General features: G+C 32.5%; 1 protein-coding gene across 1 annotated transcript in view; it reads right to left on the minus strand.

Annotated features, from left to right (window-relative positions):
* Positions 1-19,744, minus strand: part of LOC129976617 (unconventional myosin-Ia-like) — a 310,401-nt gene that overhangs the window by 14,498 nt on the left and 276,159 nt on the right. Inside the window, exons 18-23 of the mRNA XM_056090265.1 lie at positions 17,855-17,969; positions 17,649-17,770; positions 16,489-16,556; positions 16,195-16,411; positions 11,812-11,961; positions 1,660-1,791 (exon numbers count right to left, since the gene is read on the minus strand). Coding sequence (XP_055946240.1) covers positions 1,660-1,791; positions 11,812-11,961; positions 16,195-16,411; positions 16,489-16,556; positions 17,649-17,770; positions 17,855-17,969 — 804 coding nt within the window. The remainder of the gene's footprint in view (positions 1-1,659; positions 1,792-11,811; positions 11,962-16,194; positions 16,412-16,488; positions 16,557-17,648; positions 17,771-17,854; positions 17,970-19,744) is intronic.

Raw genomic sequence — 19,744 nt, forward strand, 5'->3', positions numbered from 1 at the left:
TATTATATTGCGGCAGCATTCGTGAAATTCGAGAGAAGAAAGTTCCCTCTCGTTCTTATTTTGCTGATGTCTATGGTTGTAGCTCTTATTTCAGTAATGGAAAATTCTATTTGTACTCTTTATAATGGATAAAATTTTGCTTAGAAATTTTACAATACAAATACAATAGATATACAACTTATGGAATTGTGTTTGATTACGAAAATAATTTGTATTCTAATCTAAATTATTTGAATTTAAATAAAATTCTTTAAGCTTAAATGATTGAAAGGAATTTTTAAAGGATTATTCATTAAAGGATACATTTTTATTTAAAGGATTTAGGTGACAATTTTAAGGACTTTAGAAATTCTGAATAAAATTCTGGGGGTTAGACATCGAGCTGAAAAGTTTTGAATCGAATGAATATAAATAGACAGGAGAGACGGCAGTGCCGCAATGTCACACAACTTTTTCAGCTGTAAATAAAAGTATGGCTCAGTGGGAAAGATGTTAATGATGAGTTCTTCCAAATATCGACATCATATTCAGGTGTTTATTGGAAACAATTCTGAAAAATTAATTCAGCGAGATTTGCCATGAGCATTGCCATTTTAACTATCATGTCCCCCGGAATAAACGTCAACTAGCTGTATCCAATTTAAAACTTATTTCTGTTTTAAAAATTTTAAGCTGAAATCATTTTATTAACAAAATTGTAATTCAATCCGAAAATTGAGTGAAATATAGCAAAATCCTCTTCAGGAGATTTTAAAATTCTTAGTTTAATCAATACAACAAAATAGAAGTCCGTCTTCATACATTGCAGGAAAAAAAAATGTTCATGAGTTGAGAGTTAATATTTTGTTTCCTCCATAGCTGAAAAGTATCCAAAAGGGAATGTCCTGAGATATATAAAAATTTTATTTTAGCCGAAGGAAATGACATAACAAAAAAAAAGACATAAATGGTTTTTATTAAGATATTGATTATTCAGATCTTAATTCCTGAATCAAATTTGGCGTGCCTTTGGCGATTTTAGCAAAGGAAGCCGTAGTTGAAACGCTGCTGACATAAAAGTTCCGCTCAGCTCTAAATGTGAGTTCGTAACTAGGAATTGCTATTATATTATTAAAATGGGATCGAAAGTTTTCTTCAAATGAAAAAACTTCCGCCTTCTCAGTCTGTGTTTCTCTGTTATTATCTTTTTGTAAATATTACTGCCCTAATTTTTCTGTATTGGAGAAAAATGTATTTAATTCTCTGATTCGCAAATGAGCTGTGGAACCTCAAAATACTGATACGCCCGACTTTTTCTTTCAAGCTTAAAATAATTCTTTAACTTTTGAAAAATATACTAAAACATCTTGTACTCTTAGGGAATTTATATGAAAAAGAGAACTCTAATAGGCAGGAAGTTGCTAGGGAAATTTAGATTCAGTTTTGAATTACGAATCTTTTAGTGTGAACTGATCTAATGCACCAAGTGCGCTCCCAGCACTCAACCAATCATTCTAAAAAAAATAATAAATGTATGTGTGTAACGGGGTCTTCGAAAGACTACTCAGATGCTTCCGTTGAATGCTTGGACTGGCACTTCAGGCGCTTAAGTAATGAAAGAGTAAACGAATAAACGTATTCAATGACGCATGCATATACATACGGTGAATAATGCCTTACCCTCCATTTGTGATAGAGTTTCCTAAGGTAGTAGCTGGTCTCATGCAGGCATCTGGGCGAGGGTGGCCACTCCCTGCATAGGGGAGACTCGGATGGCAGGTGCCTGGCCAACCACAGCAGGTACCGTCGTCTCTGTGGAAGAGACAAAAATACAATGAAAGGCCCTTGAACACAATGCCAAGGTAATGGAGTCGATAATTGCTGGGTGATCCGACACTGCAAACAATTTAGAAAAGCTTCCCAAATCGAAAAATGTTGTCATAAAAATGAGGGGAATGGCAGCTTAATGCGGGAACTGACATATTTAATATTTTATTGTGAATGCGGCAGCCATTTTTACATAATATACATGGTATGATAATGTATGGTAAAACAATACTTGTTTGACTTGCAACATTATAAATGTCTTATTATGTTTCATGTAAACATTTTAGTTCATACATTCATATCAGTTATGTTATTACTGGGATGATGCGGAAAAGCTCAAAATTTACGACACACAAAAACACAAAAATGGTGCAATGAAGGCATTCTTAAATTTAAAAAAAATTCAAATAGGATAGTATCTTTCTATAGCAAAAGTATCTAAATATTCGAAATATTGAAAATTTTCAAATTTTCTTGGGGATTTTTTAAAATTTTTGTCCTTGTGTATCTTTTGAAAGAAAAAAAATACCCAAGGGCCAAAAAAATAAATGAAAAGAATATATCTACATAAGAAAAAAAATATTTATCTGTTAGAATAATCTCCAACGCGCAAATGCTATAGTATTTAAGAAAAAATCGCCATATTTTGATAATATTCGTTAATTTTGAATACAAATTTATGACTGTGTTCTTAGGATGAAGCAGATTTAAAATGATTTTATTAGTGGAAAGTGTCAAGAGTGTAGAAGTAATGACGTGCGTTATCAATATGAATTCACCGCCGCTGTAAAACTGGAATGGTGCTCGAGTCTCCTGTACCTTCATGTCATTCATTCAGTTCATTTATCCCAGTGTCGTTTAGTCCCATTCCTCACAGGAAACTCTGTTTCTTTAAAAATCATTTTCCTGTTATATCTAAGATTTTTAAGCGCTTCTTGTCTTTTGTGAACGAGTAACATTTTGCCTACTTTGTCATGCTCAACGTTAGTCGTTTTCAATAGTGTTAATATTGATTTATTCTACTCGGTTCGCTTGTAAATCGGACTTGTCAACATTCCAAAATCTCACCCCTCCCTCAAAAATTATTAGACAGGCACCTTGAGGGTTCTATATTTGGCCGACTGTAAGATTTGTACCAAATGCATTCTCTCTGTATGAGAATGTTTTACAATGTTGTTTTGAATAAGAGGCTTAGATTGCCAAGGAAGTTCAATGACAGAAAAGTGAATCAAGTCTCAATTAAATGGCATAAAAGGCAAAAAACAACAACAACAAAAATGGCAGGGCATGAATTATTGGAATTATTGCAATTATTGGAATTATTGCAGATTTATCAATACTTCTTATGACAAATACTGTCATTTTTGGAAATCTTGCAACCGGAACATGAGGAAAACAGATTTCTATAAATTAGTTGCTGAGCTTAAGTCCAAGCAAGCAAATTTTTTAATGTCTCTGCTTGTAAGTGCATAATGAATTTGCACTACTTTTGTGAAAAAAATCTCAAACCTCTGAGAGAATCCGATTTCTATTGACATTATAAGTGAGAAACACAATTAGATTCCCGTTATTAAGTAAATATTCAAAGGAAGTGCAGATTAGAAGAAATTGGTAATTTAGAAGAAAAAAAAGGAGTCAGCCTGATTGAAAGTTTTACTTAATCTAAAAAGACCTCAAAGGTGGAAGTTTCTGTATCCATTCTGGTGGTTAAGGAAGATCATGGACCTTTAGATGAAATGCAGTCAAGTTGCTCTGCGATAGGTATTGATGCATACAAGCTAACTTACTCCGAGAAGAAACCTTATGGCCGAGAAAGATAAAGCTAAAAGCTTCAATAATAAAAAGCTATCGCTACGGAGTATATGATCACACAGCTTCTGTTATAGCATTGAATGCACTTCAAGGCATTTATTTAATAACAAACACAGTTACTTTTCAGACATATGCAGTTGTGTATATAAGTTGGTGATTGATATAACTTCGATTAAAAAACCAAAAACAGAAGTGATTTAAAATTCTAAACAACTGCACAGTATTTATTTTGGCTGAAAAAAAGGATCATACCTCAGTTATAAAAAGGATAGAATCAATATAATTTCGTAAGACAATGATTGAGAAGCGTTATTTTATCATTAAAGAATCAAATTCAATCTATGTTATCCATATGCTTCCTAACATAACCAAAGACATTATATTTAGTACTGTATCTTATTTAAATGAACTAGAATTTCGTTAGAAAACTTGGAGTCTTATTTTGACAGTACGAATATTAATACTGGTCGAAAATTCGTCAATTCAAAACATTATATTGGAAGACCAACATAAAGTTTTGAATCAACCCCTACAAACTGCATATTGTAGGAGTTGCCCACAACAGGTGGAAATAATTGATCCAAGATCATTTTATAATTTACTGGAAAGAATCTTAGGGTGTGTGAAAAATTGTCAGGGGTAGACATTCAATTAACCATATTTATAGTAACTAAAGTTAGTAACAGTAATAATAGTAACAGTCGCGATATAGTGACTCCGAAATATAAATTTGAACTTTTGTGCGCCACCATGCTATCTTCGCTTGCTTTGATATACCATATGTATTGCCATGCTGAGTGCCTACGGACTCTTGAAAAAAAGAAACAAGAAGTTGTTTTTGTTACAGGCGTTAGTCATAATCTACGCATATTGTTGGAAAGTTTACAGGAAAAGTAGGTTTAAATACTAATAATATTTGCCTTAATTATTAAATTTGCCTAAATATTTGCTTAAAATAAAAATGGAAGCCATTGATTGCATTTATTTACTCAAGAGAGGGAATAAAATGTTCATGGCCTAGCAGATTCGTAGCATTTACAGATTTACATGGATACATGTCTTGACCTATAGATAAAGAAATATTTGAATTAATTATTTGAATTTCTATGAAGTGGTGGTGGATGAGATATTTACTGATAAATCGAATATTATGGATTGTGTTACATGTAAATGTAATTATATTATGATGTATAATTATAAAGAAGGTTACAATTTATACAGCCATAATTTGTCGTGATCTTTCATTGAGGATTCTTGGTGAATTCCTTGTCTAGGAAAGATATATTAAGCATTCAAGAGAGACAGACTTCACGTTAGTTAAAAGAAACAGAACTCTTATATATCGCAAATGACAATTACTGAATGAACTTTTTCAATTTTTTAATTGATATGATAGTAACAATAAAATAACATTCATTCTAACATATAAAATGGCATTAGTAGTAAGAGGAAATAATATTAATTTTCAGTCACTACAGATGTTTAATTATTTATGTGTGTTCTGCCATGATAAATATTTTTCAACATGGAATGTAAAAAAAATTACGATGAAAAATGAATGAATGTCAGGAAAATGACAATAAAAAAGCATGCACGGAGGCGGGTTTATTTAGAGAAATATCCTTCATTCATTATAGGGGATTTTTTAATGAAAAATTGAAGAAGTAGAGAAAAAAAAGAGAAGTTATATTTTTTTGATGAATATGCAAAAGAAAAAGATTTTGAAACATGCAAAGTAAATAAATGAATTCAAATACAAGGTATATGTATAATAGACAGATGTAAAATATATAGAATAATAAGGTTTGAGAGCATCAGATGACGAAGACATGGAAAAAACACAGACAGATGTATAAGACTGACTGTCCATGCCCACTTTGCTGACTTTTCCAAAAATCTAATAAATTTTACTAATTAATTTGAGCATTGGTGGTGGTAGTCTTCAGAATTAAGGATTTTACACCCTTTCAATTTCTTTTGAAGATGATAAGCATAAACGAGTTATTGATATACCATGACAGTTAAAAGCATTTCTAGTTTGCCAGATATTAAAAGAAATTGTTATCATAAGTCATATCGAGGGATTACGAATGGGTTCAGGTAAAAAAGTATTTTCCCAGTTTTCTGCAACATTCACAAACAAAAATTTGATGTTGCTTAAAAGGTATTTTATACGAAATTTTCTCTAGATATCATTCATTGAATCAGAATGTTCCTTTTAAACCTTAAAAAAGGGAACCACAAGTGAATAATACCCAAGTTATAAATTCATAGAATCATAAAGAAATTCGTAGTTAGATGTTAAAATGATATCTTAATTAATACATATTAGATAAATGTTGCACATTCTTTTATGTTTATTGTTTTGGATTATAAATAATTGCAATTCTATATGATGCCTGAAAAAATACAGTACCATAATTAATTTACAGTAAAATTTCTGAATTCCTTTTGGCTTATCAGTCTTTAGAACAGGTTTTAAGAAGGCATTTCAATCGACTGCTGGAAAAAAAAGTATAATGAAATCGAACATTTCAGGACGCTCTTATTTGTTTTCATGATCTGATGCATTTCCTTGATGATTATTTGAGTAGTTTCACGTATCTTTTAAATAAAAATAACTTCGTTTGTATAAAATATATGTAAAATAAATTTTCAGTCATTAAACACATTTTTCTTTCAGGCCTCTCATCAGTGCTTTACTTGCACATTTTTTCGACAAATATATAGTACAAAAGAGGGAAAATTTTTTAAAACAATCACATAAAAATGGAAAGGTTTAAGAAAAAAATCATGAAAAATCAATTCATAATTCATAAGATAAATAAATTTTTAATTAAGAATATAATGCAAAACACTATTATGTAATATATAATACGTGTAACTCTAAATTAGCATTGAAACAACACATTCAAAAAATGAGTATTCCAATATGTTCAATATTTCAATGACAGGTTGCATGCACAAGATTCAATCATCTACTTAGGCTGGAGAGTGGATGCTTATCTCTTATCAAAAAGTCAAAATAACATGAGAAAAAATTACTTATTTTCACATATTAAATTTATATCAAAAAACTATATCAAAATTGAAAAATAACAAAGTTTTACATAGCACTCAAGAACTGGCACAAGCTCTCTTTTATAAATATAAGAGCAATAAAATATAAGTTGCTTTTTCATGACACATTTTGATTTCATAATTATCTGATATTATCAGAAAAGAGCTGACCTGATTTCACAGGTAATCATTTCCGTGCCTAGTAGGAGTTAAGCTAAAACCTCTTATTAATTGTCTTTGAACTCATTAGTCTAGTGTTCCACATCATATATGACAAGTGATTATGACTTTCTAATCAATGTTGGCCATTTCCTGCAACATGTAATGTCATGTTTGACCTCACGATATATTAAAGATTATTTAATAGTTTCATACCTATCATTTCATGAGCGGCACTTTAGAGCTGGCTCTAAAAGCTTTGTAATACTAAAATGTTTTTTAGCGTAGAATTCCACATTTTAAAAAAAATCTTTAACAGCTTCATTCATATGAACATAGTTCCAGATTGTCCCCATGCCGCAAATTTTAATTTATTTGTTAAAAGGCGCAGTATTAGATATATCCTTCACTAACATGCACCTGTATTTAACAAGACAACTGATATTTTAACAAGTCAGCCAAGAACGGTTTATATAAAATATTCTCTGGTATGAAGTACTAACAAGTGAGTGTGTAGGTATCTTGGATTCAAGCATTCAGAAACAATTAAAATTTTGGGCTTTTCTACAGAAACAAAATTTCGAATGTTTAGCGAATTATAAATGAGAAAAAAAACTACAAACGATAAGGAATAATTCTAGATGAAAATTGCTGGTGGAAAAAGAAGTGGCAGGTAAAAAAAAAAAAAAAGGATACGAATCAAGCGAAAAATTAAATTGTAGCTGTAACGGAATATGATCCCATGCATCATGGGGCATTTTAGAAGGCACAACATGGTTGGCATCATAACAGATGGAACTTCAGTGGATGTAAACTGACGCTGAAACTCAGAACGACCGGGTTGTTGTGGAATTATGTTGATTAGTGAAAAAGCAAAACAAATAGAACGACTTCATAAACTTGTTTTGTTTTAAAAAGCCTCTTAAAACGAATGATGATTTTTTTATATTATTGTTTGAGCAATACTTTATAACTGATATATTGTTTTCTAGATTTCTTGATATTTCTCGAAAAATTCTGAATGCAGAAACATATTTTAACATCAGTTGGAAATGCATTTGTTTATGGCTGCGATGTCTTCTGACAGTGATGGTCATTTTTAGTGGAACACTCTCTGAATAGATTGAAGTACGTGTTTTTGAATCTTTTAAAGAGCCTTCCTATTACTTTTAGTCCACTCTTTGTCAGAAGTGATAAAAATTCTTGAAAATGGCAATATCTTATAAAAAAATTTAGAATTTCTTTCGCACTTTTCTTTGGAAACAATATCGGAACATTTCCGAGTCTTTGCTTAGACTAATATCGGCTGTGATGAAAGATCAAAATGGATTGGTGTGTTATTAAAATAGTCTCAAATAGTTAGATTTCGGAGTGAAAAAAATGGCAAAGTGGAACATGCCTCAAATTGCGCAACTTAAGATTGCTTCAATTCGATGCAATTATGAATAAGTTAGAGAGATTTGATTAAACGCATTCAACATTCCCAGCGATCTAGCGGATCGTAAAAGGCTGCTAGTCTACAAGAACTAAATTATTTCAACGCGTTCAAAGATTTTGCAGAAAAAAATGTTTATTAGAAATTTTTATTTAATTAGCTACGTTTTTTTAAATCATGGATACTAAAAATAGCTTTTATAATGCAGTCGACCCATTTGTTCCGAACACACGAAAACAAATTTAACTGTTTAAATGAAAAAGTTTTGTTTATAGAAAATGTTAGAAATTATTATTAATAAAAAAAGATATCACAGAAGTAATTATTATTACAATAGAAACGATATCTCAAATTTACATTATATTCAAAAGGTTGTGTATTGTATCAAAACTAGTTGAAGATTAGAATGTAAATGTCGACATTCTTGTAAACTTATGCCAGTTCTGGACGCTATACATCAAACTGCAGTAATGAAGTGCAATCAAAAAGAAAAAGAAAGAGAGAGAGAGAAGGACTTTTTAACGAAAGTTATGCAAACTATTAAAAAAAAAAAAGAAAGTGTTTCTCGATTGGGTGTTGAGGATCTCACCTTCCAGCCTAGGTAGGCTCCCCAGATGACGTAGAAGGCCCAGAGGGTGGTCGGTCCGCTGCGAGACAGGCACGAACTTCCGCCTTCCTCAATGTCGCCGGAGAACTTGGGTCAAGACAAACACCACATTGCACTTTGGAGCGACTGGACAAGCCCTCATACACAATCTCGCACTCACACAAAGCACTTGAGCATCGACTGAGCGTAAAATGTAAATAAACATTTCTTTCCCATAATAAACATTTCTCAATACTGTACATTTTTTTTTATTAAATTTCAATATTTTCCTCTTAGTTCCTCTTCTTGCGCAAGAGTCGTACTCGCACCGAATGGTCATGTTTTAAAATTTATATTCGGAAATGAAGTTTTTCATAGATATCATTGTTCAATGAGGAAACTCGTAAAGGTATCGAATATTCTGTGGACTCTCATTTATTGAATTCGACAGCAGATTCTCTCAGCAAGAAGGCATCGAAGAAACACAAGAAGATAAAGAAACTAAAATGCAGATTTATGCTGCATACGGTCATACAAGTTCCTAATATATTATAAAAAATATAAAATAGCACAACTTAGGTAGTTGCGATGGAATATTGTCTCATCACTTATAGTTTATGTCTTGGAGGAGTAAAACCGAAGAATGCAGGATCTATAGCAAGCACCCTCACCCAGTAACTGGCCATTGTCAAAAGGCAATGAAGTGCAAATTTAGGAGATCCTCAAGTTGAATGAGAAATGGGTATCCCCAATGAAGAATCAAATGCATATCAAAGAGAAATTCGAATTTCACACAGGATAATTAAATTTTTACTGAAAGGGATATTTCTTGTCAAAAAGAGAAGCTTTCACAGAAAGTGGAGAGTGAAATACAAAATTTGAAAAAGTCTCAATTAGTAAAATGAAGGATGTAAGTTGCGCTAACAGAAAAGAAATATTCTTTAAATTGATGCAAAAAGTAAAAAAAATATACATTTCGTAGGAATGAGAAATTCAACAAAGGATTGCAACAAGAGCTGCGTTTTGTATTTTGGGAAATTAAAATGTGACTCAGTTTTTCCAATTTTGTTCGGGAAAGGTATTGCAGTACAGGCTTTTCCATAGATGAATCACAAATAAAAAAATACTTCAATAAAGCATAATGGGAGTTAACTTATTCGAGCCACATAATTTCCAGTTTTGAGTTGTCAGTTGACAACGGAGCACTTTTAATTAAATGACATTTTGCATCGTTATTTTATAAGAAAGATGTGACTGATGATGAAAGTCTAATTTCCTTGCAGACACAGCAGCTATCGGTTGCGATCAATTTCCTTGCATTTTCAGGTGTAATAATTAAAATGTACCTTTTTTTAACGTACTTGTTTGTAAAATTTTAAAACTTTTTTTCTTCAAATAAATTCTTTTTAAGGATAAGTCTGAGGGCCATTTATAAAGAGCTGTGTTACTGTGCAATATTTGAAAAGAAATGACTTCTTGACTTTTTTGAGGAAGTAACTAGCATGAATTCAGTTTAAATGAAGAGAAACTCAAGAACATTCCCACTTTTGAATTATTAAAATTGTTGTGATCTTTGTTTAGAATATTCAATCAAGTAATTTTCTAATAAAAGTGTAAATTTATAAATCCCGAAACTAAACTTTCTGAAAATCGAGTCTATGTCTTGCGTTCATATTAGATCAGTGATTACAATCTCAATTAATAATTTAAATACAATCAGGTTAAGAATTTAAATAAAATTCGGTTTATGACAACTTTATTAGAAAACTGAATTGTAGGTAATTTTGGAAAAAACGATTAAAATGTGAGTCTAATTAAAATTTATTATTTCACGGACAGTCAATACTCAAATACTAGAAAAAAAACTTCAAACAAATTCTTTCAAAACCATGCAGTACAGCAATTAATTTTTTTAGAGGTGGAGATACTACAGCTATGAATCACGTGCATGCAATATATGGATGGCGTGAAGATAAATCAATGTACTTTGAACATTTGTTTTCAATAAACAAGAAAAAAAAATTACAGAATAAGGTAAAAGAAACTGAGTTAAGTTACTGTAAAAAATGTTTTTTGCAACAATTAATTTAACATAGAAAAACCATCGGAAATCAACAAAATTACACTGGAACAATTAGTCTTAAAATGTGAGTTAAAAAGAATTACAATCTTTTTCGTAAATTATAAAGACACCAATTGATTTTTTTTTTTTTTGTAAATTGTTTTGGAAAAAATGTGTAACTTATATAAAAATGAAGCAAGTTAAAAACAGTTTAAAAATAAGAATAACGGATACTAATAGTACATTTCAAAGTTAAGTAATAATTTCTAAAGAAAGTAGAGAAAATGTAGTGTTGAAAATGCATATACATGTGTATAAATATTTTTTTAGTTATATCGATAACAAATGAAATCTTTCTTTATATAAATAATATTGACGACATATTTTTTCTGTGTCGAGATGCTTGCTTAATTGATTTGGCAAACATATCAATTTGGTACTAGGAAATATTTTTAAAAATTGAATAGCAGAAAAATACACCTTTTCATGTGCTAATATGCCAAAGACCGAGCTTAAACACGAATGGTATTATTCATTCAATAAGGCAAGTTTAAAAATTACTTTGTGTTGAAAAATTTTGGTTTTAAATCATTGAAGGTAATAGTAATTAATATTCGGATAAGTTGTTAATGACTCGAAATGCTGGTTTTCTATGGCCAAAAGTTTATTTCTCATACAAATTTAAAATAGCAATCTAAACTTAATAATTTCTGCATATTTCAGTGCCATGCGTTTAATGACCATTAAAAAATGACGCACTCTTAAAAATGAAGAAAGAAAAAAGACATTTAATGGATAAAAATACACGACATTTATGCAAGTCGCATCTATCGAGAAAAGATGACACAAAATGAGTGAGAGGGAGGGAAGTCAGAAGAGTGGAGGCCTTACCTTCCATGCCTGGTAGTTGGTGGCGAGCATGATCTGACTCCTCCTCATCTGCACGAAGAGCCTTCTGTGCACCCAGCCCCGAAACACCTTCTGGATGAGGGTTGCCAGGTCGTGCAGGCTCTCCTGCCGGAACCGCTCCAGCTCGTACAGCTGCAAGAAAACAATCTGAAATCACTATTACCATGGCAACGGCAACGTCGTGATGTTTCGGAGCTCCGCGATGTGACAAAGTGGTCACGAGCACCTCCACATCATAATTTGGAATAAGTACTTTAATTTGTTAGTTTAGGGAAAAGTTAAAATTAATTGAACTACCTGTACAGAATCATTATCACATCGTACCAGCCAGTCACATCTCAAACTGATAGTTGATTGGTTTAGTTACGTTAACGTCGCGTTTTAAAGCAACACTAGGGCTACTTTGGGATGGACCTTGTAATTTTAAACCGTGGTCATATGAGGAGGACGTCATCTGAGCTGCTCACTCCCTCTCCAAACGACCACCCCACGCCACGCTAGTGGAAGGGCGTTTGGCCCCGACGGATTTAACGTGTATCTGGACCGCTTACACGACGGTTTTTCGGTGGAATTCAGCCTCGAACTTGAAACACCCTGATTCTGGAGTCGAGACCTTACTACCAGGCCACAATCGGCCCAAATTAATAGTTGGAACGACGCTTAACGCGTCGTAATTGTCATTGTTGTCAGTCGTAATTCAGCTCGATTGACAGGCATTGTCGGTGAGTCGCTTTCACTTTTTGTCGCTCATTCATTTTTGAACTATGTCCAGTTGGTAAATATAAAGACTGTTTCGGAATGCACTACAGAATTTTAAACAATGCTTAGATGTTGAGGAAGGCATTGGAGTCTGCATCGCTACATCTCGACTTCCATATCATAATGGGAAGGAAAACCCTTATGGATTTAATATTCATAGGGTCTGCGCGGGTAACGTATGTGCAGGTAGATGTCAGGATTCTACTATGGCCTCCTTACGGAATTAGAATGAGCTCCATCAAATAAAATGACATTTTTTCCTTTTAGCATTTTATTAGGTTGAGAATCGAGTGCTGATGTTCAAATTTAAATCTTGTTAAAATATATCCGTGGACTCGCTTCACGGAGAGAGAAAAATCACGTGAAAAATTTAAAGACTCGTCGTTTAATACCAATTTGCAATGTTATTTTCATGTTGTGTTATGATGCCTTGAAAGACAACAGTGGATTCCTAAACTAAAATTACCGATACATTGGATGTATACCACTTGAGCATGAACTGAGTCCGCTATTTTTAAATACGTTGAGATTATAATCAGGATTTCTAAATATGGAATATTGTGACTTTAGGAATGATTTCGTTCGTATATCACTGATTATAGTTACTGCTCTCTGAATAGAATCGTTTAAATTAATTCGTTAGGTTTCTAGAAATGTTAGTGCTGTTTTTGTTTGCAAGAAAAAAAAACTGACTGTGATTTTAGGCAGAGCATTTTATTTAGCCAAAGTATTTTATGTAGCGATAAGTTTATAAATATATTCAAAATTTGCACACATTTTCGTCTCTAAAGTAAAAAAATTAGACCATCTCCCGTATGATAACGTCTTACTTGAAAAAAAAATTGCTTACGCAAATGATAGTCATGAAAAAAAAAATTAGTAGTCACATAAAGTAATGCTTTTCAGTGCAGTCGTTGAAACAAAATTTTCCCAAAAGTGTGCTGGTCACATGTCTGGTCGCTTTCGTTCTGGTGTTGAAAAAAGAACAACTCCTTCCCTGCTGCTGGAACAACGCAACTGCAAGCTTTAATAGCCCAGTCGAATTATCATGGAGGACATCAAAATGTGAAAAAAGTGCATAACAACAATTCAATTAAGTTGTTTATCCAAAACATGCATCGAAATTTGCATGCGGATATCTTACCAGATAGGAGGGTGTGTGGCTGAAAGTCGAATGGAACTGTTTCTTGCGTTTAAATAAAAAGGATATTAATATGAGAAGAAAAGTCTAGAGCTAGTAACTGTAGGCTTAAAGCTTATAAAATGAGATATCAAACTTATGGTAGCTAAATTAGGTTTGACATAAACTTACAAAAAATACAGATTCAAAAAGATATTTTTTTTTTTATAAAAAAAGATTGAAATTTTTTGAATGCCATAAAAATATATGCTATATAGAAGGGAATAATTAGTAAATCTTTCAGAACGGTGTTAAAATTATTTTAAAAAATCATTTGACTTTTTTGAACAAAAAGGATTGTTCAAAAATTCCTGTGAGAACTTTTTTTTATAAAGGGATTTTTTTAAAAAAACTTCAAATTTAAAAAAAAAATAATGCAGATATCAATAATAAAATTTTTACAGTAATTCCCTTCTACGTAACACATACTTAAGTAAACTCCAAAAATTTAGCTTAAATTTTAAAAAAAATCAATACTTTTTCTACATTTGCATTTATTTTAAAATTTATTCCTAACAAGCTACCGTTGCATTTTTACATTTTATAGGTTTTTCTTTAAGTACAACTGTTCGGTTTAAGCTTTCCTTCACAGATTAAAAAAAAGGATTTAAACACAAAAAAACGGTGTTGTCCTTTTATCTAATAACATTTTCGTATATAAGCGTAGAAGCCTGATTTGGATAACCTATTCAGTAACTATAAAATTGCTATAATTTATTTTTTTCATGTAAAAGTGCAATTCGACAACACACTAACTGGGACGGCTAGCATATGTCATCTGTCATGGTTTGGCCATTCTGTAGAGTTTTAAAATGCTCAAAAACAACATTCCTTCACCAAACACAAAATAGCAACTTCTACTGATGAATGTGTCGTTTATGATAAAACTAGAGGTAGTTTTGCCAGAAGTCCTAGAACCAGAGTAGGATCAATGTCCTTTCTTCTTTTATTAATGTATAACATCCATTTACAGTTTTCTTATGATAACAGCTATGAAAAGGTGAGCTGCTGGAGATTTTATATCTCGGACAACACATGAGGAAGACAATTAAGGAGTTTCTAAGCCTTCTATTGGTCATGAAAATGCATTAGAAGGGTTTGATCTTATACTTAAAACTTTTGTATCAAGTTCTTTGCACATTTGATGTGCATTACATTTGATGTCTTCAACGTGGTTTCATCTGTAATTGAGGGATTTTTAAAATGTCGCTTGTCTTAGAGGATTTTATTTCATAATATGCATCGGCTGAACATCTTTGGAGCAGTACTCATTCTCATTCATCTGTCTTTAAACTAGGAATATGTTTTTTCAAGAAACATCTACAAGACTGCTATGAAATTTGAATTCACAAAGCAAGCACGGTAGTAAAAGTCAAGATAACACTTACTATAGAAATAGTTTCGACATGGACACATTTCACAAATTTGTACTGATTAAGTTTAAATTTCAATTTTTTTTTCAGCGACTTGAATACTTTTCCATATTAATAACATAAAGCATACTCATATATATATATAGAGAGAAAACTTTGAAAACGACTCTGCCTTAATTTTCATACGGAATGATTTTTATCTGAAACTGTTTTCGTTAAGGATATAGATTAGTACTTATGGTACAGACGCATTCAGAGAAGGCACAGTTATGAAAGTCTTGTCAATTCATTATTTTATCTTATATTCAGCTGAACAATTTTCTCAAAGAACTCCAGATTCGTTTTCTTACTTTTCCCAAGGGGGCCAGTAGCAAATGTTTACCGGTATACTTTATATGGAACATGGAACAAATCTTTACTACTAATTATTAAATTCTGCTAAATGAGCATGTGCTATATGGTGGGACAATAGAAACAATGAGAAGTGAGATATAACTTATTCGAATTTAGATATCTCAGCTTTAGAGCTTCAGATATCTCAGATATTGTAATATTTTTATAAAATATTTTATGTCTCAGGGAATTTTGGAGGCCGTAATTACATGATCATGTGTATTGATGGGAAAAAACTTTATGACATTTCTGGATAATTGCAACTATTAATAGTGAATTTTCTTTTATGTGATAGTAAGGCAGATTAGTGAATTAGTCAATTTTAGCAAAGAGCGTATTTCTGGGAATATTGTTTATATTGAATTTTAGTTTAACTTCTCATGCTTATGTTGAGGGAATCATAAACTTGATGTTTATGATTGCCTTATCTGAAGCCCAAACGACGTGGTGTAACATTTTTTTTTCTTTTTTAGAATTACTTTTCGTATATTTTTGCAAACGGGCATCTCTCGCATTTCCTATTACGTATGCTTCACACCACAAAATGCAAATATCCCTGATTCTGTATCTAGGAACCTACGATAATGTTTAAGCAAAGTATCAGCAGGAATACATAGTAAAAGAGTAAAACTGCAATGTTAAGAGCAGTAATGATCTTACGGTCTTGCTGTTTTTGAGGAAGATCTTGGTCCTGCCAAAGCAGTAGTCAGAGTTATGGACGGGACTGAATCGCAGGAGGTTGGTGACCCCTTCCACAGGCAGACCGGACCACGTGGGCCAGGTGTTGGGCGACAGCATCTTGTAGCGCTGAAGGAACGACTCGTAGTCCTGACGGTGGGCGTAGCCGCTTTTCCGCATCCGCGTCGTTTCCATCAACCTGAAACGGAGTGGAAGGCATAATCAACGAGTTACGCCATCAACGAACGAAAGACGCCAATCGCAAATGCTACTTACCCGAGATATCTGACTTGATGCTGGACGAGAGCCATCTCGAAAATCATGGGTTGCTTGAGCTCGTTCGGCTGCAGAAGGAAACAGAATTCCATTACTTCACAGCAGATCTATTGGCTCTTTAAATGAAATTGCTTTTATTTTTAGAATCATATTTGCCGAAAACTTTTTGCACGCAAATATAACATAATATTTAAAAATGCTTTTTTTTCATTTGCCTCCTAAATGGCAATTTTTGAAATCTTAAAGTTAAGTTGGCATTGAATAAGTCCTTATTTCTAATTGATGGTGAACTTTTTTTTACTTCTACTGGACTTGTAGAAAAGTATGTCGTTTTACCTGTGAAAGTTAATTTGATTCATTTATTTTTCCATCTTTGTTTATTATATAACTTTGAGAATTCTTTTGCCTTCAGTTAACTGATCCTTAATCTTTATCGGGTAACTGATGAAAGGTTTATTCTGAATGGCATTTACCAAGAAAATACTAGTGGATTTCACAGAAAAGATATTTGTAAATAAAATTAATACGCTTTAAACGAGTAACGTCATTTTATAAAAGTTTTATATTTGCGAAAAGCAGGTGAAGAGCTCGAGAATCTTAGCAATTATTATTGAAAGAAACTACGTGAAAATATCTTTTCTTAACAATTTAATTGTGGTTTTGATGATGTCGTGTCCGCATTACCACGGAAAGGGGTTGCAATAGCTTCTGAGGGTAAAGACCCTTGAGCACCCAAGGGCAGAAGTCTGACTTCTAGCTTATATGAAGATGAAACTCCCACATTCGCTTGCTCAACCCTTTTTGCAGGGGGGGGGGGCACATTCACACGCCTCACACATAACACAAATGAAGAACAACCATGCCTGAACCGGGATTCGAACTCGGGATACCCAGATGACGGGCAAGTTGCGCTATCCCTATGCAAGGACACCGACTTTTAATTGTGGTTTCAATCCATTTAAAGTGACTCGTAGTTTTAGAATCAAAGAATTATAATAAAAAATATTTAAATTATTTTTATTGAATATAATGTATTCTCTCCAGTGGATACAAGAACTGCCTGGGCTAGCTAGACTGTACTCCATATAAATTACAATTAGTGAGTTTCATATTTGAACATGCCTTCATTAAAAAATCGCTCAAGCGATCGAATGCCTCACCTTGATGCAGCGAACGTAAAGAGCGTTTCGTCCTTGAATACTCTTCATTAATGCACCGAGTGATATTCGAAATTGGGTGGCAGTTGTGGTGGGGCGTTTCAGGGTCGTCCGCCTGGGATTTCCTACAAGAATGCAAATGTTAGTGGCTTTAAATATATGAGTAAAAATACAGAAGCTGTATTTAAGAAATTTTTCATAAGCTTCACCTTCTGGAAACAAAGTCTTGAGAAGAGGCTGGTCTGTTTTGTACATGGCTTGGGAAAGGTCTCTGTGGAGGATGTCGTTGTTTTTGTCAATGAAACCCGTCACGGAGTAAGTCACCTGCAAAATAGAGCTCGATTAACACACAGAAGCAGTCACTTAGAATCAAAAGGTACCGTATTGTTGTTCTTGGGAGAGATCTTGTATGGTTTGGTGTAACATTGTGAAGGTAGATATTTCAAAGCACAATGAATGATCAGTACATTGGATAATTTTGACAAAGCGAGCACAAAATGCTTAATCAAAAAAGTCCCTTGTGTTTGTCCTCCCGCTTTTATCTTAGTTTCGCAATAATTATGTAGGAGGAGTGTAGAATATTGCTATAATCTGCAATTATTTTGTAGTTTTAAATAACCATAAAAATTGAAATCTAAGGAGTTTCAATAGATCCAGTGCCACGATTTAAGTCTATGATTTGGGTAATCTATGCAATCAGACGACCGCTCCTTAGCGATCTCTTAATTTCTTAAATAGAGTAGAGAAGGCAGTAAAATAAGCAGCTGAAAACCACAGGAACACGAGAATATATATATATATATATATATATATATATATATATATATATATATATATATATATATATATATATATATATATATATATATATATATATATATATATATATATATATATATATATACAGTGGCTCAAAAAATTGACAGTACACCATATTTTTACTTGATAAATCCGACTTTCAATATAAATAACACATTACTGAGAAGTGCAAGCATGTTTTTATTTTTACACATAACAAATGGTTTAATTTAGAGTAAAAATAAAGAAAAATCGACGAAAAACTCAAAAACTCTTTGCCTCAAAAAAATTGAGAATACACCAATGAAATTTTTGCAATATCACGCTTAGAAACAAAGTGTCACTATTAAGTTGCATGTCTTTTGGCTCTTATAATGGCCTCTAAATGTCATGGTACCGATTCGACCAATTTTTGGTGGTATCTGAAGATATTTTACCCCATTCTTCTGGCAACACTTGTTTTAATTTGGTTTTGCTTCTAATTTTGGGTTTTTGAATCCCTTTTTCGAGTATGGCCCAAGAATATTCAATGGCATTGATCTCAAGGTACTATGGTGATGTGTGTAACTGCCTTTTAAAATGAAAAAGACAACGTATTTTGACGTTACGTGCATTATGTTTGGGGTCGTTGTCCTACTGTAAAATGGAATTTGCATCTAAACCCAAATTTTTAACACTTTACTTTAGATTGATGCGACCATATGGTTAATCCAACTTGTTGCAGAAACTTTTCAAATCATAGGCAGAAGTGTAAGTGCTGAAACTGTGCGAAATACCATTAGATAAGCTGGATATAAAAGTCGAAATGTTAGAGAGAAGCCGTTCATCATTTTGCAAATTCAGAAAAAGCATATGAAATTTGTAAAAACTCATCAATTGAAGACCAATAACCCTTGGAAGAAAGCTGTATTTAGTAATGAATTAGTAGTTAATATTTAGTAACAATTTTGGCATTGACAGTTATCGTTCTGTATGGAGAAAGCCTAATACTGCTTTGGATCCAAAAAAATTACATACTACAGTGAAACATGATGCTTACTACGTCATGATTTGAATTTACATGGCTTCATCCGGGGTAGAAAATTTAATTTTTATAGATGGCATTATAAGCGATAGGGTTTACTTGGACATACTTCACAGCAATCTAAAGGAAAGTGCTAAACATTTGGGTTTAGATGGAAATTTCATTTTCCAGTAGGACAACGACCCCAAACAGAATGCACGTAACGTCAAAATATGGCGTCTTTTTCATTGTAAACAGCAGTTAGACACAACACCACAGTACCGCGATATCAATACCA

Source organism: Argiope bruennichi, chromosome 7 (assembly GCF_947563725.1).
Source record: "Argiope bruennichi chromosome 7, qqArgBrue1.1, whole genome shotgun sequence".
Classification (NCBI taxonomy): Eukaryota; Metazoa; Arthropoda; class Arachnida; order Araneae; family Araneidae; genus Argiope; species Argiope bruennichi.